Here is a 26,418-nt window from a genome sequence, read left to right on the forward strand (position 1 = left end):
TGGGAAATATATTTCGACGAAGAATATGATCCCAGATTTTCCCCCGCTAAACTCTGGGATCCCTGAGAGATGTTTTCCGAAGAAGATTGTCCTTCCTGGCGAAAATTATCCGAGGATGTTTCTGTTCCTCGACGAAAATTATCCAAATCGATATTCCCCGTTACCCGACCTTCGACTGCTATTGTCAGTAATACACTTGCAATGAAAAAACGGTTCATTTTTTTATTCTCCTATATTTAATGCTGTCATCAAATATGAGAATAGATATTTAGAGTATGATAGCTGGCAGTCGACTTTCTCTCTCTCCTGTCTTAATGATCACCTCATGGTTTCTGTACAAATGGGTTTATAATGCATTTGTTGTAAGGTGTGTATAGTACTTCACGATATCGAGAGACGCCCCGGGCATTTAGCGCTACTTTACGTATATACTTATATGTAAGATGAATTCAGGGTGATTTTATAGTTGTTGTGTAATAAATTCTTGGTTGTATACGCATGAAGTGAACAATATTACGACCTCGAATGCGATTGTTAAATAATCTGAAAATATCCCGGAAACAATTGTTATTTATCGAGTAGGCCTAGACCACTCAATTCTGTAATTTTGATAACCATGTACCTTACGTATACTTTTAATGTGGTTGATGACACAATAAAGGTGTTGTTGTTGTTATCAATAAACATTTGTCAAATACATTATCATAAAAGCTAAACCTTTGTTTTCTAGAACCGCTAAGAAAAAAGTATTTGGAAACATCTAAGATGTGTTTTGATAAAATTATAAAGACCGTCCTCTTCCTCTTATTAACTGAAACTTCCTGTCTTCATCGCAATAGAATTTAAATGCAGATCACTTTTAAACAAAAAAAAAATATAAAAAAATGTTCGATTTTCAAAATTACATATTTTTCTTATCTTGTCTCGGGTTTTCATATTCTTAGAGCCTTATCAACATCTTAAATCTAGTTAAGACGACCTCTCTTGTTTGTGATGCGATGAGTATGTGTTTTTTGGGAGACTGCTGTATGTTAGTATGTAATCAGTGATAAATCTACGTGCACATCGGAGTCCTGGGCTCACAGAATTTTAAAAGGACCCATGAAATTTCTGGGAATGGGTATCTATAACACTGTGGGACCCATTGTTTTCACAAAACCATTGAAAAGGATCCACGAAGATTGAACACTGTGTAATTATAACTATATGTGACATTTTATAGAGCTACCCGGTCGGTCTTTGATCAAAACACTCTGACTCAGGCAAACATAGAATCTGTTTACCCGGTCACGCTTTGTTAATCAATAACTAATTAAATCAGAACGTTGCATAATCATCAGATCAATCTCTCATTCAGTTTACGTATACGTCATTGCCCTTCTGCACCCAGAGACCATGACGCACGTTCATGTATTCAATCTCATGGCTATATATTGTAATATAGTTTTAATCCAAACGTGTTCGTATATATCTTGACTATCGCATATATGTACATTCCACCTAGGGGAATATAAATGTTTTTCAGGTCAAATGACGGCCTTTGCGTAAGTGCCTTATGATAGCCCTAGGCGTTTCAGAATACTGGACGTTTGATGGAATCTGTTTGTATTGTTTAATGCACTCCCCTTATCTATTAGCAATAAGAATTAAATGAAGGCGTAATATACTTATATTCTACGGCAGTGATTTACGTAGGAACATCATGGAATTATTAATAGATAACTAACTTCGGTATACAATTTATATATATTGTTACACAATATATAAGGGACGGGCTGAGTTCGTAATGAACATAAGCTAGCTTTATATTCATATATATATGTGCATCTGTATACTCGAGCTCGGGTACAATATACACAATATGTCCGTTTGTACCAATATTTTAAATGCAATGTACTAGGATGCAAAAGTTAGCTTACACTCAATTGTTTTTTGAATGAAGTGTTACACGTGCTCGATGCAATATTACCCCCCCCCCCGGAGACTGAAAGTAAGAATCTAGATTTTTTGAGGCTGAAAATACACGTTAATAATAATATCTTCGCAAGTGAGCATTTCAATATTTGCTGTAATTGTCGAATTAATTAAAAAAAATCCCACACATTAAATATGAAATGCAAACTTTTTGGATCTTGGATGAAAATGTCAGAATTAAAAGATAGTATTCACTAAAATAAATGTAAAAGAGCAACGAAAAGTACAGTTATAATATATAAATTAATGTGTATAATACACAATGAGCCGCCAAAATAGCGTATATGCTCTCCATTGACACCTTTAAAATGCAGGGCTGATGACATCACCTTGTAACATGACATTTGAAAAAAGATAGTTTTGACCTCAAACATTTTGTTTAATAGCATGATTACATTGACCAAGGACGTATATGATATTTGTATTTGTGGCCGACATGAGCTCTATAGAACTATTTACATTATCATTATATATATATATGTTTCTGATGTATGTACATGCACATATATAGTACCCTATAAAAGGACACGTCGTCATCGGTGATTCTAAACATTTGAAATAGAAAATTTATAGGGGGTAACCTTATATATTTACATTTCCGTTTTCTCTTTGCTATATAACCTTACCAACTGCGAAATCGTTTACACTTGCGTAAACGCAGTGGTTGCCGCGCAAGAATACACACACCGGAACACTGACTTCCGCAAGTAGTGTGAATGCGCATCCGGTTAGGCCTATTGTTTCTGTATGAAACATCTTCAATAGATTGCATGTATGAATGTTATGTAAATCTTAAATTATATGTCAGCAAATAAAAAATTAACAAATATTGTGTAAATGGGATGAAAAAAGATAAAGTCAATGTGGAACTATATTTTGTGTACTCTCTAAATTTGACAACATTTCCCGCCAAATTGAAGCCAGCTGTTCTGGGATTCCATCAATTGACTTGCTGTTCCAACGATCGTATAACATTGGAAAACAGAGTTTTATTTTATTTAAACACTTGATTTGAATGAAATGGTCAATCGAAATGTAAATATAAGAAATAATTTTTATTGTTTGTTGTTTACTTGTGTGTAAACTGTTTTGTTTTTTTGTACAGATATTTCAACATGACGCGCTGACGCGCGTCATTTAAAATATATGTACAAAAAATGCAGTTTACACACCAGTAAACAACAAACAATAAAAGTCATTCCTTAAATATTTACATATGCTATTTAACCTTACCAACTGCGAAATCGTTTACACTCTTGCGTAAACGCAGTGGTTGCCGCGCAAGAATACACACACCGGAACACTGACTTCCGCAAGTAGTGTGAATGCGCATCCGGTTAGAACTATTATATCTCTATGAAAAATCTTCAATATGTTGCATGTATGAATGTAATGTAAATCTTAATTTTATATCAGCAAATAATTTTTTTAATAAAAATTGTGTAAATGGGATGAAAAAAGATTAAGTCGATGTAGAACTACATTCCGTGTACTCTCTGAATTTGACAACATTTCCCGCCAAATTGAATCCAGCTGTTCCGGGATTCCATCAATTGACCGGCTGTTCCAGCAATCGTATAACATTGAAAAAACAGAGCTTTATTTTATTTGAAGACTTAATTAAAATGAAATGGTCGGCCGAAATGTAAATATAAGAAATGATTTTTATTGTTTATTGTTTAGTGGTGTGTAAACTGCATTTTTTTTTTACAGATATTTCAACATGACGCGTTAACGCGCGTCATTTAAAATATCTGTACAAAAAATGCAGGTTACACACCAGTAAACAACAAACAATAAAAATCATTCCTTAAATACACCCCGTCTCATAATTTCTTTTTGTGCGATGTACCTGCCTATATATAATTAGTTATTTTTTATAAACATAAATTTGTATATATATATATATAGACAAAAATAATAACATAGGCAGGTTTAGTGGATTAAATTTCTTTATGTTTGTTTTAACAAGTAAAAATGCTTCATTTATTTTCATTTATTACTTAAATGATGAATATAAAATAATTTGTGGTTCTAGTATACATTGTATGTCTCTGCTAAAAGTAATGGAACATTTTGAAAGTACAATTAATTACAATAAAGTAGCAATTATAATAAAATTCGTAAGACAATAATTAACTTAACTATGTATCATATATATACATATTATATCTTAGTTGTGATATTTCTCTTTTATTTTAAGCATGATTATTCCGGTCCGGAAATTGTACAGAAGTATATATTAGACACCACCGTAGACTTCCGGCATAATAATGCTGTCATTTTCATGCAGACAGCAATGGATGGAAGGCACTGGATATGTTGATTTCTTTGTGATTTAGCTGACCGAGAAAATGTCTGACGTCGTAGAAAAAACACTGGCATCTATTCCGAAATTCTTAGGCGGAGGATTTCTCGGCGGCGGGCAACCATCTTCACCGAAACACGCTTCTGTCCGCGGCTTCAGCAACTTTCTGCGGCAGTTGAACAGAACACGGTCGAAAAATGTAAGGGATGGAATGCCATTGTACAGGTGTATGGATTAAGATTATAATATTAAAATTGAATGTTCGCATGGAAACTAACAATGCTAAAATCCAAAAGAAAACCATGTGGTATTTTAAGGTGATAAAATTTAAATGTACACTACATTTACATGGTGTCTACTTTCGGTTTGCAACTTTGCATCGATTTCATTTTGAAAGCTCTTCTATAGTCATAACAATTGTCTTCTTCAACAGATCTGGCGTAAATATTATGCACCATTTTAATAAATATATGTGTATATAACAAATTTACTCCATTCGGATTGTAACACGAGAGTCGACTAGTCAGCTGTTTTCTTATCAGACATTATTTTGATGCCTGTGGACACTACGTAACGTTTCAAAAGTGTCTTATTGTGCTATACCTCTAACATTGTTTGAGTACGTAATGTGTACATATGTAGCTGGATTGGACCACAGGGCTCGTTACTATTGATGATATATATAAGATAGGTCACGTCTATTTACATACATTACACTATGTAAATAGACGTGACCTATCTTATATCAAGGATTTATAAGTGAGAAGGATTCGTGACTGTCTCTTTACATTACTAAACACCACGCGAGACGCCAATGAACCGGGAATAAAAACCGTTTTTCTCAACAAATACTTGTCTTGTCGAGTCAAACGAAACACCATTGTAAGGTTTATTAAATTTCACGACGTTTATTACTTGCTTTAAAGATGGAATATTTAGAGGATATGTCTTAAATTTTTGTTAAAAAAATCGACAGCTCATGAAATGACGACCCGCTTCAGAAAGTAAGACGGTAACCCTCGCACCCGCAAGCTACATCAAAGGCTGCGCCGGCGGATATCAAAGGAAAATCAGTAGTCGCCCAACGTCACGGTCAGTGCACAAACACAAAAGCGCCTGCCTTGGACTTCCCTAAAACCCAGTGCGACTTATCCTTCTCATATATGTCCTTGCTTATATATATCATCAATAGTAACGAGGCCCTGTGATTGGACTTGGTCGATTATCATTGGCCAGGTAGCTCACTGGTGGAGCATTTGACTAGTGTTTGGATATCACTGGTTGGATTCCCAGTCTGGTCGCTACATTTTCTTCTTTCCTGTTACACATACGTGTACATCTTCATCTACAAAATAGTATCATGACCATAAATGGGTGACTAATAGTTTTCACCATGTACCCCTTTCGCAATCGCATGATCACAATTAATTAATCTTCAGACATTTTTTTTGTGGAAATCAGCATGTTGATGTCCTCTATCAGAACATTACTTTATTGACATACCTTTGTGTGGTAACCATACAGATGCTATTGCAAGAATTTATGCTTGGCAAGAACTTTACTCAAAGGCTTTGCTGAAATCCCCTATAAAGCACTTGTACTGTTGCAGTAGTTTCTTTACCAGAATCGTCATCAATCAGTTGAGTAGCTACTGTTGTAGCGCAACAGATATTGCCTTCTTATTTAATTTTCCCTCAGGTGATCTCTTTTCTGCTACAACAGTAGCTACCAGTTGAGGTTCACAGTAATTATTTTGAGCGGAAGCAGAAACATTTAAACATAGAGAATGGCAACCCTGCCATTTTCGCGATCGACAGAGGTACCTCTGCATGAAAAGTGCTTAGGTGGTTTTTTTTATTATATACAGCAGAATAACTTTGATATTTTAAAAAAGTTAAGTAATTTTCAGATGGTTTGAGTATGATTTTGGAAAGTAAAAATAATATTTTAACTGATGTTATAACAAAATAAAATGCACTTCCAGTTTTGAATGGCTGATATTCGAAAAACCAGGTAAAATTGGTAATTTTCAGGCTTTCAAAAATCATTAATCGGGATAATAGGTCAAATCAAACCATGATATAATGTTAAAACTTTGTATTGATGCAGAAATATCATGTTTAAAAAAATACACTTAAAAGAAGTTAGCCAAGGGAAAATGCCTATAAACCGGAGGTCCCGCTGCCTGTCAACAAAGATAAAGAAGGAGTTTCCAATCTCTATGATGTATAGATGTTTCTGGAAGAAGCCATGCTGTATAGAGGATTAGGAATGAAATGCCCACTTGATTCCTTAAATTATATAGATACAACAATGTGCTCAAGTATTCCACAGATGTTGCAATATGTTGACGATATTGGACATTGTTTTTACTTTGGGTCGTATTTGTAAATGTTTGATAGGGTTGGTATATTGTTATAAACTTAATTGTTTATCTAATGTCCCAGCTGTGACCACTTTAAAATTTTTCATAGGATAGAATTACAAAAATCTGAAGATAAGAGCGTCCTTAAACTCTGTAATGCTTTCCTTTGGAGAATTTTAATTCTAGGAATTTATGAAAGTTAAGGAATGTTGGTGAAACTGACATCTCTGTTACTCTTTTATTTCTTATATTTCTGAATTGTTTCAATAGGATGAGGAACAAATTATACGCCATGAAATCAAAGAGATGCAACAGAAACTTGCCATGCCAGATATCAGCAAGGTAAAATATAATTACTATTTTGATAATAAGATATTTATTTGCTTCAAAATATGGATGATAGCTAAGTATGCAAGTATATTAATTTCATGAACAATGTGCCCCTGCAGTTATACGAAAAAAATCTGTTGTCTTCTTCAATTATATATATATGTATGTATACCAGGTACACATACAAAGTTGCAAAATGTATGTTCACAGCAATCTGATTAAAATATAGATCTGGCAACATCCCATAAGGGGGCATGTCCAGGTTACCTTTGGCAATGGCCAATCAAATTGCTGCCTGCAGAATCTTGAAAGTGAACTGGGACGAAATAGTTTGAAAAAAGCTGTCAGAATTATTTTTGTTTATATGTAGCCAACACGCCCCAAGAGCACAACAAAGCTAATTGTATATGATGTATACTGTGTTTGTAACATTATGGCGTTTTCAATTGATGTACATGTAGCAAGGTATAGAAAATGCATTTAATCTGAAGTACAGGTCGTATAAAGGTCATCAGAACACGACCCCTTATGAAATGTTGTCAGATCCTCTATTTAACGGAGTGGTTAAGGGGATCTGTAGTTTAATCAGATTGGTTTATACAGTCATGTATATATGTATACATAATAATATATAAGTGAATACTATATAAGTACTACATGGATACTACAAATATATATGTATGTGTGTGACAATTTTGGTTAAAGCCCACTACCTTTCCAAAATGGCTTTTAATTTTTAAATTGGAAATTAAATGTAAATGAGATTGATAATGTTGAACTTGAGTCACCAAAGGTATGAATTTCAGTACTATTAATACTACATGTATCACATTCTGAGCAATTTAGATAAAATAAAATCAGAGTTTAATTTTCATAACCTGGGTCGCCTTATTTTTCCTGTTGTCACTCTAATTACCTAATTAATTTGCTTTTGTTGACTTATTATTGTGCCAGGCAGCAAAACAGCGTACTAAATCTTTACTTATAACATTGATTACATATAGGAAAACTTGCATTTTTTTGGTATTTTTACCTCATTTTAAGCTAACGATATATATTTCCATAATAAATGTTATTATTGTTTTTAAGAATTTTTTGTTTCGGAAACATAGTGTCCCTTTAAAGATGCTCTACCGCTGATAGCATAAATGGTACCCATCATTTGAACAATAACTGGTGTATGATCGTGTTTACATGTGGCTCATTAACACAAAAAAAACTGATAAAATAATTTATTTTGCTTTTGATGCATGCGCAATTCTGGCTGATCAGCACAAAGCTTGCCGATTACTAATCACTGTTCTATACATTGTTTTTACCCAACAGCAACAGATTTGTGTGTTGTTTCATTATAAATATCAATCTGAATAAAATTTAATTTGTAATTCTGCTCTACTATATGCTCTAACATGCAGTCCAGTACAAGATCTAACAACTCTCTATTTGATTTTGGGGTCACCTCAGCATGACCCCTATGGTTAGCCAATCAGTGCGTCGCCTATGAAATCTTTGGTGTGGTTGATGTTCTGAGAAGTATAAACAGCTAACTAGGCCAAGGGTCATGCTGAGGTGATCCTGAACAAAGTGTTGTTAGATGTTAAGTATTGGAGTATATTATAGAACATTATAAAGGGACGATTACAATTCTAATTTTAATTAGATTGGTTAAATATTCTCTGTGTTTTTATGCCTACAGCAGCAGATATGCGATTGTCTATGCAGAGCTATCTTCTGTGAACTCCTGGGCTATGATTTGTCAAGTTTCTACATCCATGCTGTTAAACTGGCACAACAGGGCACAGGGTTTGAGAAAAGACTTGGTAAGTTGATAATGTACTGGTCTTCATCTGATCACTGAAAAAAATGTTCAAAATAACAATATTACCTTGTTTGCATGTACAGGTTTGTTAATTTCTTATTTTCTTCTTTGTGATTAACAAGCACCTCTTATGATATATCCATATGGCATAAAACATACCATATTCACTGGAATTAGTGCCCAGGAGACTTAAATGTTTTTATGACGTGAGGGTGCTTATTAGGGAATCAAAATATAAGTTCTAGACAAAAAAGTCAGTCATATTTTAATCTTTCCATACTCATTGCACATTAATCTGTCACAGTAATATGTATATATGTTTTCTTACCTTTGCTGGGCTCTCACTAATTTTTCAGTTTGCTTAGCAAAGGTTGCCAAAGTGATATTTTTCTCTTTAGCAAATAAGTATTTCATTTAGCAAATTGTGCATTCACAGTGTTCCATAATGAAAAACATTAAATTACCAAAAAGCATCAAATAATGTATTTTATGCATCAAGTGAAAAGTACAAACTTACAAAAGATCCTGATCATTCATTAAACCATTCTCCGTCGTAAGTATTGTACCTTTACATCCCTTTAATATTAAAATGTATATGGTACAGTAACTAATTAATTCATCAACTGTTTTAACCTTGCTATGAAAGTAATGAGACTGAAAAAAACTGTGTTTGAAGCTGGTGTCCACATGATTAGATATCGAGTGTGTAAAGAAAAACTAGCATTTTTTCCGAATTAGGATGAATTTATTTTAGCAAGTAGCCAGATCGATTCATTATTAACGAAAATGTGAATGGGTAGCGTGAGCCCAGCTTTGAGACAAATTATTACATCAGGATTCACATGTGAAACTAAGGTAATTTTTGGTCTCCCTAGACTGTTGGTGAATTTCACAGTATCACACGTGAAACTAAGGAGATTTTGGTCTTCCTAGACTGTTGGTGAATTTCACAGTATCACACGTGAAACTAAGGAAATTTTTGGTCTTCCTAGACTGTTGGTGAATTTCACAGTATCACACATAAAAATAAGGAGATTTTTGGTCTTCCTAGACTGTTGGTGAATTTCACAGTATCACACGTGAAACTAAGGAAATTTTTGGTCTTCCTAGACTGTTGGTGAATTTCACAGTATCACACATAAAAATAAGGAAATTTTTGGTCTTCCTAGACTGTTGGTGAATTTCACAGTATCACACGTGAAACTAAGGAGATTTTGGTCTTCCTAGACTGTTGGTGAATTTCACAGTATACGTATCACATGTGAAACTAAGGAAATTTTTGGTCTTCCTAGACTGTTGGTGAATTTCACAGTATCACACGTGAAACTAAGGAGATTTTGGTCTTCCTAGACTGTTGGTAAATTTCACAGTATCTTTTTAATAATTTCTTTCCTTTTTACTCTACATTATTATCCCCCGCCCAACGAAGTTGGCGGGGGATATACAAATGGGTTCTGTCCGTCCGTCCGTCCGTCTGTCCGTCCGTCCGTCCGTCCGTACGAATGGTTTCCGGAGTATAACTCTAAAACCAGTAGAGATATTTCCACGAAACTTCATACACACATTGGTCTTATGGTCTAGTAGTGCCTTTTGCTATTTTTAGGTTTTCATTTTTTGTATTTTTTCCGTAACCATGGAAACATTGCTGAAAATATCATATTTTTGTACCAGGTTCGTTTCCGGAGCATAACTCTAAAACCAGAAGAGATATTTCCACGAAACTTCATAGACACATTGGTCTTATGGTCTAGTAGTGCCTTTTGCTATTTTAAGGTTTTCACTTTTTGTACTTTTTTCTGTTACCATGGAAACATTGCTGAAAATGGCAGATTTTTGTGTAAGAATCGTTTCCGGAGCACAACTCTAAAACCAGCAGAGATATTTCCATGAAACTTCATAGACACATTGTTCTGATGGTCTAGTAGTGCCTTTTGCTATTTTTAGGTTTTCATTTTTTGCGCTTTTTCCGTAACCATAAAAACATTGCTGAAAATATCATATTTTTGTACCAGGTTCGTTTCCACAGCATAATTAGAAAACCGGTTGAGATATATGCACGGAACTCCATAGGTACATTAGTCTTATGGTCTAGTAGTGCCTTTTGCTATTTTAAGGTTTTCACTTTTTGTACTTTTTTCTGTAACCATGGAAACATTGCTGAAAATGGCAGATTTTTGTGTAAGAATCGTTTCCGGAGTACAACTCTAAAACCAGCAGAGATATTTCCATGAAACTTCATAGACACATTGTTCTGATGGTCTAGTAGTGCCTTTTGCTAATTTTAGGTTTTTCACTTTTTGTGCTTTTTTCTGTAACCATAGAAAACATTGCTGAAAATATCATATTTTTGTAGCAGGTTCATTTCCGGAGCATAACTCTAAAACCAGCAGAGATATTTCCATGAAACTTCATAGACACATTCTTTTTATGGTCTAGTAGTACCTTTTGCTATTTTTAGGTTTTCATTTTTTGCACTTTTTCCGTTACCATGGAAACATTGCTGAAAATATCATGGTAAATGGTAAATGTTACTTTGCAAAACTCCACCCATCTTTGTGTATATAGTCTAATATAAATGTCAAGGCTGTATACCTGATTCAACAATTGCAGCCCCGCTCTACTTGAATTATACTCCATCTTTCTTTAGCTCAACTTCCTTTTTCCTGGTTTTTTTCATACACATAAGTCTCCACAATCAAACTTACTTCAGCTTTGATATCTCCATTGGCGGGGGATCTGAATGACTATGTCCTTGTTGATGACATGATATTGATTACAATGATACGTTTTATTTAAATTGTGTAGAATCAATGACTTGCTCGCTCTTGGTCTTATTATTCTGGTTCCTTCAGTAGGTTATTTGCATTAAGACATTTTGGTTAATGCCTGAAGTGAAGCATGGTATGTTATTTTTCATTCCTTATTAAATTTCATTCCTAGGGTACTTGGCTTGCTCTTTACTACTACATGAAGACCATGAATTGATACTACTTCTCATCAATACAATACAAAAGGTATGTGAGTAGGCTTTTATACATATAATATAAACTTGACCTGTTGTCTAATTCATGTTATCAGAAACTCAGACAATAAAATATTCTGGAAAAAAAAATAAAAAAAGTTTTGGCACAGTGTTACCTCCCTTTGATGGAGATCTTTGGTTTGGACATTTTCATGTGAAGTAAGTGCAGTTTTTGAAACTATACTCATCTGATCATAATGCTTATTCTCACTCTGTTTCATAGTGAGTCTGACAACATTCCATTTATACTGATACCAACTACTCCAATATTTTATTACCAATATAAATTAACTTTCGATACACTCTTAGGCTTAATTTTTTTTTATGTTTAATTTCAGGACTTGAACAGCAGTAATATTTTGGATAATTGTGCTGCTCTGACTGTGATCTGTCAGCTGGTCAACTCAGAGGTGATTCCTAGTGTGTTACCACTAGTTCAGGAAAAACTTAAACATCCAAGGTAAATAATGGTAAAATGAAAGTAGAAACACCCAAAGGTATAGTGATAGTAAAATGAAAAGAAAATGTTTTATGAAAAATGTCCAAAGGATAATAATGGAATAAAAGTTGTTAAACTTTAAAATTGTCTTACAATTACTGTGACAGTCATTTTGAATTGTATAAAAATGAATCCAGAAATTGAAATAAATGAATTTGATAAAATTTGTCTTGCAAAACTATTCAGTTGTCATCAATACACCATTAATTAAATTGGAAAGAAGACAAACTAATAATAATTAATTGCTGAAAAAAAACCTTGAAAATACTATAATGGGATTTGAATAATTAGAGAGTTTGCAGCTGTTTACTCAAAAGTCACAAAATACATTTGCATATCATAGAAGTGAGACAAATCTTATTCTGAATATAATATCTATAATTTTAGTGATTGCTTTAATATGTAAATGATTTCAAGAACAATATTAATTTGCATAACCTTTCTGTTATTAGAGAGCTGGTGAGGATGAAAGCTGCAATGTGTGTACACCACTTTCTGGTTAAGACACCGTCTATGGCAGATCATTTCCAAGACCAGTTCCAGAGAATTCTGTTTGACAAAGATCCAAGTGTCATGTCAGTAGGAGTGAAGATCTACTCTGTTCTTCTACAGGTCTGAAATACAGCTGTATGGCTCTGTTATTTAACATCAAGTTTCCTGCATTGGGCTGAAGCCTCCCAAAACTTCAAGCAAACATTTTAAGTCTCCTGTAGAAAAAAGATAACTTGTGCAAGTCAGTCCAAAAATTTAAAATAAAAAAAAAAAACAAAAAAAATAAAAAAGATGACAATCTTGCCTTTACTTCTGCTTCTTAGAGAATATTTACTAAAATTCCATCTTTCGTATTATCTTTATTTCTCAAACATTACTGATTTTACATTAACCCTTAGACTGCTACATGCGACTATTTACGCGTTGGTTTAAATGGCCCTCACTGTTACAGGCGTAAAAAGATGTTTTTTGACTCTGAGTTTTCAACCGGGGATCTGATCATCAAATCTCCCTCCTGTTGCTAAAATTGTGACTGAAAATGAAAGTAGATTACTTCCTATTGGTTCTCATGTCATTACATTTTATATTCTCGGGATTATAGTCGCTAGAAATAATCTCAGGTGTGGACGGAATTCGAATGGTATACTGACTATAATGGCCGCTCCGATAGATCGAAGTGATGAAGAACATGTACAACAGAACTTTGTTAGCGATGTGTGTCAGAAGTTGGAAGTAAATTTGAAGGGTCAGATACTTTAAATTGGTATCCATTAGAAGGCAACATTATTTTAATTTCTCGTATAAATAAGTGTGTGCCCGCTGCCAACACAGAACATGAGGCAGCTCCCCACGCGGCCGGCTGCTGTGTTGACAGACGACGAAATTGAATTTGACAATGCTCCGTTCACAGGCGAGTTGAAATTAATGCATAACATGAATAAATCAATCTGATTAAAATACAGATCATTATTATCACTACGTTTGATAAGAGGATCTGAGAAAATCCATTGGGGTCATGTCCAGGTGACCTTTGTAAATGGCCAATCAAATTGCTACTTGCAAAATTTTGACAGTGAATTTCAGGGACGAAATACTTTGATAAAACTGTCAGAATTATTTTGGTTTACGTAGTCATCTCGCCCAAAGAGCACAATAAAGCTAGTTGTATATGTATACTGGGACGAAATATCGTTTTCAATGGATGTGACACGGTGTAGAAAATGTATCTTATATGAAGACCACATGGTATAAAGGTCATCTGGACGTGACCCCCTATGGGATATTGTCAAATCCTTTATATAATGGAGTGGTTATAAGGATCTGTATTTTAATCAGATTGTGAATAAATGTAAGCTAGTTGCTTTTTAAAAGCATTTTTGGATGATTACAGTATAGAAAATAAAGTTGTTCAAACAAATTTATATGTATTATCTACACAAAGTTTACCGTCAATGACCGACATGTTGAGCAATTATCCAATCTGATTAAAATACAGATCCTTTTTATCACTACATTAGATAAGAGGATCTGAGAAAATCCCATTAGGGGTCATGTCCAAGTGACCTTTATAAATGGCCAATCAAATTGCTGCTGGCAAAATTTTGACAGTAAATTTCAGGGGAAGAAATAGTTTGAAAATTTGTCAGAATTATTTCCGTGTAGGTAGCCATCTCGCCCAAAGAGCACAATAAAGCTAATCGTATTTGTATGTTGGGGCGAAATGGCGTTGTTAATTGACAGAGCAACGTGCAGAAAATGCATTTGATCTGAATTACACGTGGTATGAAGGTCATCCGAACATGACCCTTAATCGGATTTTTTCAGATCCTCTATTGAACGGAGTGGTTATAAGTATCTGTATTTCAATCAGAAAGAGCAATTATCAAGATTTAATTAATTAGTTTTAGAAGTTTTTACCTGGATTTTTTCAAAGACTTAATAACCAAGTGAAGTCATAGGCTTCTTAATACTAAGGTTACACAATTAAATTGGTTTTATTTCATTATTGTAATTGAGTTTTCTTGTTATTATTTGATACAACCTACAATATTTACCTTTAGTCACCTGTATTGTTACCTGTATGCTTAACGAGAAGTATATTTGTGGAATAAACAGCATCAATACACACTACAGGCAATAACAAACAACTTTCATATAACTTTTATTTACATAATGCAAACTAGTTTTCAAGTTATACTCATTTATAATTATCATTTCCCTGGATTTTACAAAATTAATGCAGCACTAAGAGCCATTACTATATAAACCATTGCAGCAGCCTAAGGGTTAAAAATGGTATTAGTTAAGCATTAGTGAAACTTCATTATCTAAAATAATGAATTAGAAACTGATTATTACAGACACGCTATACATTTGTACTTAATATCATAATGATTAAGGTGATGTGTTCTATGACATGTGTTCATTTGGTAAAAATGTTGTTATGCATAGTTTTTAATTCGAGAAGGATGTGCAAACTAAGAATTTCCAGTTTACCAAGATTTGACCCTTGACATGTATGCTCTTTATTATAACCAAGAACTTTTAAATGACAAGTGTTGATTTCTTAATTTATAATGAACTTTCTTTAATAAATGTGCTTCACAAGCATATCTGCTGTCAGTACTTTCAGTACTTTGATGATTTTGTAGAGTGATACGTCCCAGTTCCCTAAGCTGGCTGAGAATTTGGTTGGGATCCTGAATCAATTGATCAGTAGGAAGCTGCCTTCCGAATTTGAGTTCCACAATGTCCCGATGCCCTGGCTTCAATTGGACATTCTCCGGACACTTGGCAAATTAGGGGCAGGGAACCAACAGTAAGTAATAATTCCGTCTTTGCAATCCAAGTAAATCCGCAAAAGTTTATCTCCACAAATTAATATCTACATCATCTATATCGAGAGGAATTATCATTCAATTGTTTGATCCGCAATTAATTATCTTCAAGAACTTGTTTTGAAATTGAAATTGCGAAATGTAATAGCTGTGAAAGAAAGTTCAGTTGCGGTATGCTGTATCTGTCTTCACTCTCTGACACTGATTTGTATGCAGTAAATACAAAGTTTTAACGGTTGATTTATAGACAGAGTGAACTGATGTATCCAGTACTGAAGGACGTTATACAAGGACTTAACATGAAGGAGAGGATAGCTTACGGTAAAAAAAGAGATTGTTTGTGTTTGTGTTGCTGAGATGATGAAATTAGATCAGAAAAGATTTTTATAAAAGTTGAACGCCCTTAACTCAAATTTGATTGGAGCGTGTGAAATATTCAAGTTAACCGAGTTTATCAACTAAGCAAGTTCTCAAGTCTAGAATAAGTTATTCCCTACATTACCAGTATATGCACTTAGTTTTGCATCCTAAAATTATGTTAAAGAGAAAGATAAGTCATAATTGTCATGGTCATTTGTGAAAAGAATATAAGTGTAAAAGTCTGTTTTAAAGGGACAATTCAGTGAAGCTAAACTGTAACATAACAACAAAGCAAAATATGACATAAATGTATTATTCTATATATTTCTTATGAAACGTATAACAAGAAATATTGACAAATTCCACGCCATTGCTAAGTATTTTGATTATTAATATTGTTGAAATTCCAAATTGTTGATCAATACGATTTAGCAGGTACACCATGTACGCTGTACCCAAACCCAAGCCAAAGTCACGCACATTAAACGAATGCAATTCATAACAACAAAGGAGTTGAAGAAATTATTTTTAGACAAGAATATATGCATCTAATACACACTACTGTAAGAGCGATTTGAGTAGTTCTAGACAAAAATTTCTTTACTACACTGGCAAGGGCCAGGATTCGGCATACAAGACATCCGACCACTATGTGTAATGGCGGACAGTAAGCGAGTTAAACATTTCACATACATTTCACTACAGTCAGCTTTTCTGGCATATCACAGTAAAACCAACTAATCTATTATCTATTAGAACTGGTTTGTTTCTGATATATGTGCAAATTTCAGTGTACTCTTAGACTTAATTGTCCCTTTGAAAATAGTAATTTATCTAAAATATTAACATTTTTCAAGTCCTCTGTTTCAATAATGAAAATATGAACTGATGTACTCACATTTTTGAATTATCAAATTTTTCCATGTCCTTTTCTAGCCATCTTGTATGAGTGTATTGTAACTATCAGTGTCATCTACCCAAATGAGGAACTGCAAAGAGAGGCAACTACATGTGTCAGTCGTTTTATCAGATCAACTAACCACACTCTGAAATATATAGGTAAGTTTAATCCTATACTTTTAATATTTTCTCCTGTGTTTAATCTTGTGATTAGTAGGGGTAGACATTTTGCTGTTATTAATTTCTCGATAATACATCTGTAAACTTTTTAGCCAACCATCTGTTGATGGTTGGCTATTCAAATCGTCCGTCCTTCCATCCATCTGTCCTTTAAAACATCTTGTAATCGCTACTTCTCAGAAAAGTACTGAATGGATCTTTTTAGATTTCACATGTAGGTTCTCCTAGGCCCGTAGTTGTGCATATTGCAATTTGGGACTGCTTGATCAACAAGATAGCCACCAGAGAGCCATCTTGGATTTTGATAGCTAAAGTTTGTTATCGCTATTTCTAAGAGAGTACTGAAGGATCTATCTGAAATTTCATGTGCAGCTTTCCCTAGGGTACTTGCTCTGTGCACATTGCGTTTTGGGACCATCAGTAAAGGAGATGGCCGATTTAGCTGAAACTTGCATGAAATGATCCTAATGCTAGATTTACACTATGTTCCTGGGGACCACGGTAGCCCAGTTTGCCAGAAACATGGTACCGTGGAATTTTGGCTATTTTTGTCTCTGTATTCAAGATGAGCTAGGTCTTGTGAAGTTTTGCCACGGTCTTTTACGGATTACGTGGTGGAACGTGGATATAGGGGAAAGTGCTGTTCCCGGAGTTTAAAGGTACACTATGGCTTTAGCACGGTCTATCAAGGATACCACTACGTTCTCTCTAGGCCTGTTACGATCTGATGAGGTCTGCTACGTTTTACACGTTTTGATCAAGCTCCGATACGTTTTTCACGGTCCGCCAAAGGTTACTAGGAATGAAAGTCTGATGCCGGGCTTTTTTGAAGCAAATGAAACAACATTTATTGACAAAAATGTCATTTCAAACACATTTTAATTACAAAATGTGTTAAAAGAAAAGAAAATCTTAACTATATTTGGTATAAATATGTAATTATTATGGCCAAGTATTTCTACGCCATTTTTTTTCTGTAATGATTATCAATTAATCTGCCTTTCGCAATAATAGCTTTGGTATAATTTGATGGTTTAAATGTGTTTGATAATGAATATTTCTATTCAATAATACAAATAATTTCGTGAAGTAGCAAATATATACCAGGCCAGGCAATGATACTCCATCACATATTGCTTGCAATGTAAGACAGTAATAAGACGTAACACGCCGTATCAGGTCGGGCTTTCAACCGCTACAAGCCGCGATGTTGCCTGTTCCACCACGGACCGTTTGGAAGTTTTGATTTGGTTTATCATCTGTGTTAATAAATTTCTGTCAATTTGTATTCATAGTTATGAAAAGGCATTTCTAATCCATCTAGGTGACACAGATGCTTTAAACACTTCCTTTTGATTGAAATGCTCTTACTTGAATGATATTTTAAAATAAATTTTGTTTGGAATTTCCTTTTTCTATAGCAAAAACAGTAGGTTGAGTTGTTGAAACAATACAGCGATATACAGCATGTTTGCGTATCGATATTTGATACACTGCTGAAAACCGATACGTATCGGTATATCGATATATTAATCCAGCCCTATACTGTAGAATACACAGTCTGTGTGTAGAATACACAAGACTGTGTATTGTAGATGATACATTTAACTATTAAGTTCATGAGTTTGTGTTAACAATACACTACTCCCTATAGGTATAAAGGCATTGACAGCCCTAGTGAGGTGTTGTCCTGAATCAGCACTGGAACATCAGATGACCGTAGTCGAGCTTCTAGATGATAAAGATCAGGCCATTCAGTGCAAGGTAAGGTTATAAATACTTGACAAATGAATGTTCCCTTGTTTCAGTAAACGCAAAAATAGTATTATTTAAACACAAATAAACACGTTTTCAGACCCTAGAACTTCTGTGCTATATTATTTTAGGTCACCTGAGACCAAGTCTCAAGTGACCTATTTTAATCGCCTTTTGTCCGTTGTCGTGTGTTCCTAAACATTTTACATTTTCGACTTCTTCTCCAAAACTGCTGAAGCAATGAAATTTGGCACAAATCTTCTATTTAAAGGCGTAAGGCTAATCAAAGTTGTGAATTATATGGTCCCCACCCCCCAGGGGGTTGGTGGAGGGGCCAATAGGGTCGAAATGTCTAAAATTTCAAAAATCCTCTTCTCCACTCACAGATGTAGTAGAATCAAATACTCTTCATAGATTGAAAGGTCTCAAGGCCCTCTACCAAAATTGTGAATTTCATGGCCCTGGGGTCTCCCCTGGGGAGTGGGTCAAATTTACTATAGTTTATAAAGGAAAAACACATTTATTAGTATTATTTGCTCAATTTTCATAAGAAATGAGTCAAACTTGGTTAGAATTATTAGCCTGAGATAGCATCTTAGCATCATATTCATATCGGTTCTGATTTTAAATTCACAGATTTATCCATTAGGAACCAAATACTCTTCATAGATTCAAAGGTCTTACGGTCCTCTCCAAAGTTATGAGTTGATGGGGTCTTAGATTTTCCCTGGGGAGTGGGTCAAATTTACAGTTTATATAGGGAAAACACATTTATGAGCATTATTTGCTAAATTTTCATATCTTAACTCAGGTGACCGTTAGGGCACATGGGCCCCTTGTTTTTGTGTCGCCTGCAACACAAGGGCGACATTTAGGTATCACTATGTCGCTTTAAGCTTTAAAATTGTCAAAACATGGTTTCCGCTCAATAACTTTTTAATTAGTATTTATAGTCTGATTTCAACTAAATTTGGTATATTGCTTTATATTAATGAGATCTTGGTCAAAATCCGTCAATATTTGCAAGAGTTACATGACTTGATAACTTCACCTAATAATTAACAATATTTTCAACTGTAAATAACTATTTTTTGTGATGCTGTGCAGGCGACACATCCACTTCCAAGGAATTCTTGTTAATTTTAATAGTTTAGGTTTCCAGAAAATAGAGATACCATACTGTTTCAATTGTTCATATTTTCAGACCCTCAAACTGCTATACTGTATGACCTCTGTTTTAATGGTTTATATTTTCAGACCCTTGAACTGCTACACTGTATGACCTCTGTTTTAATGGTTTTTATTTTCAAACCCTCGAAACTGCTATACTGTATGACCTCTGTTTTAATGGTTTATATTTTCAGACCCTTGAACTGCTACACTGTATGACCTCTGTTTTAATGGTTTTTATTTTCAAACCCTCGAACTGCTATACTGTATGACCTCTGTTTAATGGTTTATATTTTCAGACCCTTGAACTGCTACACTGTATGACCTCTGTTTTAATAATTTATATTTTCAAACCCTCGAACTGCTATACAGTGTACATATGACCTCTGTTTTAATGGTTTATATTTTCAGACCCTTGAACTCCTACACTGTATGACCTCTGTTTTAATGGTTTTTATTTTCAAACCCTCGAACTGCTATACTGTATGACCTCTGTTTAATGGTTTATATTTTCAGACCCTTGAACTGCTATACTGTATGACCTCTGTTTTAATAATTTATATTTTCAAACCCTCGAACTGCTATACAGTGTATGTACGTATGACCTCTGTTTTAATGGTTTATGTTTTCAGACCCTTGAACTGCTACACTGTATGACCTCTGTTTTAATAATTTATATTTTCAAACCCTCGAACTGCTATACAGTGTACATATAACCTCTGTTTTAATGGTTTATATTTTCAAACCCTCGAACTGCTATACTGTATGACCTCTGTTTTAATGGTTAATATTTTCAGACCCTTGAACTGCTATACTGTTTGACCTCTGTTTTAATGGTTTATATTTTCAGACCCTTGAGCTCCTGTACTGTATGACCTCTTTTTTAATGGTTTATATTTTCAAACCTTTGAGCTCCTGTACTGTATGACCTCTGTTTTAATGGTTTAATTATATTTCAGACCCTTGAACTGCTATACTGTATGACCTCTGTTTTAATGGTTTATATTTTCATACCCTTGAACTGCTATACTGTATGACCTCTGTTTAATGGTTTATATTTTCAGACCCTTGAACTGCTATACTGTATGACCTCTGTTTAATGGTTTATATTTTCAGACCCTTGAACTGCTATACTGTTTGACCTCTGTTTAATGGTTTATATTTTCAGACCCTTGAGCTCCTGTACTGTATGACCTCTGTTTTAATGGTTTATATTTTCAGACCCTTGAACTGCTATACTGTACATGTATGACCTCTGTTTAATGGTTTATATTTTCAGACCCTTAAACTGCTATACTGCATGACCTCTGTTTTAATGGTATATATTTTCAGACCCTTGAACTGCTATACTGTATGACCTCTGTTTTAATGGTTTATATTTTCAGACCCTTGAACTGCTATACTGTATGACCTCTGTTTAATGATTTATATTTTCAGACCCTTGAACTGCTATACTGTATGACCTCTGTTTAATGGTTTATATTTTCAGACCATCAAACTGCTATACTGTATGACCTCTGTTTTAATGGTTTATATTTTCATACCCTTGAACTGCTATACTGTATGACCTCTGTTTTAATGGTTTATATTTTCAGACCCTTGAACTGCTATACTGTATGACTAACCCAAGTAACGTACAGGTTGTGTGTGACCGACTTCTACATCATCTGAGTGTCAACACCACCAACAACTTCTTACAACTTGACCTTTCTACCAAGGTCATCAAACTGGCAGATAAATATCCTTCCACAATTATGATCTCTAAATATATGTTGTTATTTCATGTGAATGGTCAAGTCTTCAATTAGAACAATGCAAATGCATGAGATAGTCCAGGGGTGGATATATGGTCAGTGATTGTAACCCATTGAGTATTGAGGATGCTATGCAGTAGTATTCAATAAGAAGAGATTCCTTGACAACACTGTAGATTTTCTTGTTCCTCCGAGTGGTATGTTGATACAGTTTACAGACTTCTATCGTCGTGTAAGACGGCACTTCCTAGTACACTTATCGACAAGGTCATCTCCGTCATAGAGAAAGGTGAGTCCAATGTCATCTCATCGTGATGCTATAGGGGCTGCAATAGTGTAAAGAAATTACCAGCTTTATGGGCGAACTAGGAAAACCAGAGGACCTGGAGAAAAAACACAAACCAGCGATCAATACCAAGCAACTGCCCCACATGGTATTCTAACTTGTGTCCCAGAGGAGGAGGACTTGTGGTAATATATACTGTATAGCCGATCATTCAGGATTTTCATAATTTTATCTTAAAGCAAGGAAATTAAATTTTAATTGATCTAACTTTCTGCGATTTGGCTCTGAGGGTATATTATGAATTAATATTTCGTGGATCAGATTTTGGCACTCGGAGCAATGACCTGCGAAATTGTGAAAGTATCATCCCCCCCCCCTCACATAATAACGGACAATATGGTATGTTAATTGGGATATCTGAACCACTCAACCACGTCGGTCTCTATTTTAATGTATACACTCTCAGACTATTTCAGGTCTATGTTCTTTTCATCATACATACTGTATACACGAATTTATAAAGTTATGATCATCAATTTGCGATCAAGGGTTCTTTCTGACAATGATCATATACATTTGTACACACATTTACAGAACTATTCACTTAATTGACATTTTAATTCATGTTAGACCTCTTTCACAAAAATGTGTATCTTGCAAAAAATAAAGTGGCTAAAAATACAGTTCAAGGCAATAAAAAAGAACTTTTTAATTTGAAAAGGAAATGCATGAACATCAAAATCTGTAAAAATGCTGTAGAATTCATAATGGTATACATGTACATTTGTATTTCTAAATTTTGAGTGGATTCAGATGCATATGATAGGATTTTGTTTCAGAATGTGAGGTGGATGAAAATGGGCATTCGTCGGAGGATGCTGTCAAATTTCAACAGTATATCTTGAAAAAATCATTGAGCACACTTTTCCAGGACAATATCTCATCACAGCTCCTTTTGGTGTCTGTCTGGGTAAGAATCCTATCAAAGTAGGTCTGTGGAGATTTTAAGTAATGTACATACTAGGATAAAAGTAGGTCTGTGGAGATTTTAAGTAATGTACATATAGGATAAAAGTAGGTCTGTGGAGATTTTATAGTACATACTAGGATAAAAGTAGGTCTGTGGAGATTTTACTGTACATACTAGGATAAAAGTAGGTCTGTGGAGATTTTACTGTACATATTAGGATAAAAGTAGGTCTGTGGAGATTTTACAGTACGTACATACTAGGATAAAAGTAGGTCTGTGGAGATTTTACTGTACATACTAGGATAAAAGTAGGTCTGTGGAGATTTTATAGTACGTACATACTAGGATAAAAGTAGGACTGTGGAGATTTTACTGTACATACTAGGATAAAAGTGGGACTGTGGAGATTTTACTGTACATACTAGGATAAAAGTAGGTCTGTGGAGATTTTATAGTACGTACATACTAGGATAAAAGTAGGACTGTGGAGATTTTACTGTACATATAGGATAAAAGTAGGTCTGTGGAGATTTTACTGTACATATAGGATAAAAGTAGGTCTGTGGAGATTTTACAGTACATACTAGGATAAAAGTAGGTCTGTGGAGTTTTTACAGTACATACTAGGATAAAAGTAGTTCAGTGGAGATTTTACAATACATACTAGGATAAAAGTAGGTCTGTGGAGTTTTTACAGTACATACTAGGATAAAAGTAGGTCTGTGGAGATTTTACAGTACATGTAGGATAAAAGTAGGTCTGTGGAGATTTTACTGTACATATAGGATAAAAGTAGGTCTGTGGAGATTTTACTGTACATATAGGATAAAAGTAGGTCTGTGGAGATTTTACTGTACATATAGGATAAAAGTAGGTCTGTGGAGATTTTACAATACATATAGTAGGATATTAGTAGTTCTGTGGAGATTTTACAGTACATTCTAGGATAAAAGTAGGTCTGTAGAGATTTTACTGTATATACTAGGATAAAAGTAGATCTGTGGAGATTTTATAGTACGTACATACTAGGATAGAAGTAGGTCTGTGGAGATTTTACTGTACATATTAGGATAAAAGTAGGTCTGTGGAGATTTTATAGTACAATATTACTAAGATGAAGTAGGTCTTCGGAGATTTTACTGTACATATTAGGATAAAAGTAGGTCTGTGGAGATTTTATAGTACAATATATTACTAAGATGAAGTAGGTCTGTGGGGATTTTACTGTACATATTAGGATTAGAGTAGGTATGTGGAGATTTTACTGTACATATAGGATAAAAGTAGGTCTGTGGAGATTTTACAGTACATATAGGATAAAAGTAGGTCTATGGACATTTTACAGTACATATAGGATAAAAGTAGGTCTGTGGAGATTTTACTGTACATACTAGGATAAAAGTAGGTCTGTGGAGATTTTACTGTACATATAGGATAAAAGTAGGTCTGTGGAGATTTTACTGTACATATAGGATAAAAGTAGGTCTGTGGAGATTTTACTGTACATATAGGATAAAAGTAGGTCTGTGGAGATTTTACTGTACATATAGGATAAAAGTAGGTCTGTGGAGATTTTACTGTACATATAGGATAAAAGTAGGTCTGTGGAGATTTTACTGTACATATATAGGATAAAGGTAGGTCTGTGGAGATTTTACAATACATATAGGATAAAAGTAGGTCTGTGGAGATTTTACTGTACATATAGGATAAAAGTAGGTCTGTGGAGATTTTACTGTACATATAGGATAAAAGTAGGTCTGTGGAGATTTTACTGTACATATAGGATAAAAGTAGGTCTGTGGAGATTTTACAGTACATACTAGGATAAACGTAGGTCTGTGGAGATTTTACAATACATAGTAGGATAAAGGTAGGTCTGTGGAGATTTTATAGTACATATAGGATAAAAGTAGGTCTGTGGAGATTTTACTGTACATATAGGATAAAAGTAGGTCTGTGGAGATTTTACTGTACATATAGGATAAAAGTAGGTCTGTGGAGATTTTACTGTACATATAGGATAAAAGTAGGTCTGTGGAGATTTTACTGTACATATAGGATAAAAGTAGGTCTGTGGAGATTTTACTGTACATATAGGATAAAAGTAGGTCTGTGGAGATTTTACTGTACATATAGGATAAAAGTAGGTCTGTGGAGATTTTACTGTACATATAGGATAAAAGTAGGTCTGTGGAGATTTTACAGTACATATTACTAAGATGAAGTAGGTCTGTGGAGATTTTACAATACATAGTAGGATAAAAGTAGGTCTGTGGAGATTTTACAGTATATACTTTTATAAAAGTAGGTCTGTGGAGATTTTACAGTACATACTAGGATAAAAGTAGGTCTGTGGAGATTTTATAGTATATACATGTAGGATAAAAGTAGGTCTGTGGAGATTTTACAGTACATATACATGTAGGATAAAAGTAGGTCTGTGGAGATTTTACAGTACATATACATGTAGGATAAAAGTAGGTCTGTGGAGATTTTACAGTACATATGTAGGATAAAAGTAGGTCTGTGGAGATTTTACAGTACATATATGTAGGATAAAAGTAGGTCTGTGGAGATTTTACAGTACATATAGGATAAAAGTAGGTCTGTGGAGATTTTACAGTATATACTAGGATAAAAGTAGGTCTGTGGAGATTTTACAGTACATACTAGGATAAAAGTAGGTCTGTGGAGATTTTATAGTACATACTAGGATAAAAGTAGGTCTGTGGAGATTTACATTACATACTAGGATAAAATTAGGTGTTTGGAGATTTTACTGTACATAGTTGGATAAAAGTACATGTAGGATAAAAGTAGGTCTGTGGAGATTTTACTGTACATAGTTGGATAAAAGTAGGTTAGTGGAGATTTTACTGTACATAGTTGGATAAAAGTACATATAGGATAAAAGTAGGTCTGTGGAGATTTTACTGTACATAGTTGGATAAAAGTAGGTTAGTGGAGATTTTACTGTACATAGTTGGATAAAAGTAGGTACATATAGGATAAAAGTAGGTCTGTGGAGATTTACTGTACATACTAGGATAAAAGTAGGTCTGTGGAGATTTACATTACATACTAGGATAAAAGTAGGTCTTTGGAGATTTTACTGTATATAGTTGGATAAAAGTACATATAGGATAAAAGTAGGTCTGCGGAGATTTTACTATACATACATTGTAGTTGGATAAAAGAAGGTCAGTGGAGATTTTACTGTACAAAAAATGGCTTAGTGTTTTAGTTTTGTGATGTACAAGGTATGTATAGTCAAACCTGATTTAGCAACCCACTATTTTAGAATACCACCCCTCCCATTCCCGTCATACATGTATGTGACATTACTTTTTCCTCCCGACGTTACTTATTATAATTATGACATTTAACATAAATT

The 26,418-nt window shown here is 34.2% G+C and overlaps 1 protein-coding gene across 1 annotated transcript in view; it reads left to right on the plus strand.

The window, feature by feature from the left end:
* Window positions 1–4,200: 4,200 nt before the first annotated feature.
* LOC138305494 (AP-4 complex subunit epsilon-1-like) overlaps window positions 4,201–26,418 on the plus strand; it is a 30,158-nt gene continuing 7,940 nt past the window's right edge. The window contains exons 1-13 of the mRNA XM_069245744.1: window positions 4,201–4,481; window positions 6,918–6,989; window positions 8,674–8,797; window positions 11,737–11,810; window positions 12,157–12,278; window positions 12,770–12,929; window positions 15,461–15,627; window positions 15,894–15,967; window positions 16,943–17,065; window positions 18,741–18,850; window positions 21,607–21,749; window positions 21,942–22,054; window positions 22,891–23,021. Coding sequence (XP_069101845.1) covers window positions 4,329–4,481; window positions 6,918–6,989; window positions 8,674–8,797; window positions 11,737–11,810; window positions 12,157–12,278; window positions 12,770–12,929; window positions 15,461–15,627; window positions 15,894–15,967; window positions 16,943–17,065; window positions 18,741–18,850; window positions 21,607–21,749; window positions 21,942–22,054; window positions 22,891–23,021 — 1,566 coding nt within the window. The 5' untranslated portion in view covers window positions 4,201–4,328. The remainder of the gene's footprint in view (window positions 4,482–6,917; window positions 6,990–8,673; window positions 8,798–11,736; window positions 11,811–12,156; window positions 12,279–12,769; window positions 12,930–15,460; window positions 15,628–15,893; window positions 15,968–16,942; window positions 17,066–18,740; window positions 18,851–21,606; window positions 21,750–21,941; window positions 22,055–22,890; window positions 23,022–26,418) is intronic.

The sequence above is a fragment of the Argopecten irradians genome, chromosome 13 (genome assembly GCF_041381155.1).
Source record: "Argopecten irradians isolate NY chromosome 13, Ai_NY, whole genome shotgun sequence".
NCBI classification, from domain to species: domain Eukaryota; kingdom Metazoa; phylum Mollusca; class Bivalvia; order Pectinida; family Pectinidae; genus Argopecten; species Argopecten irradians.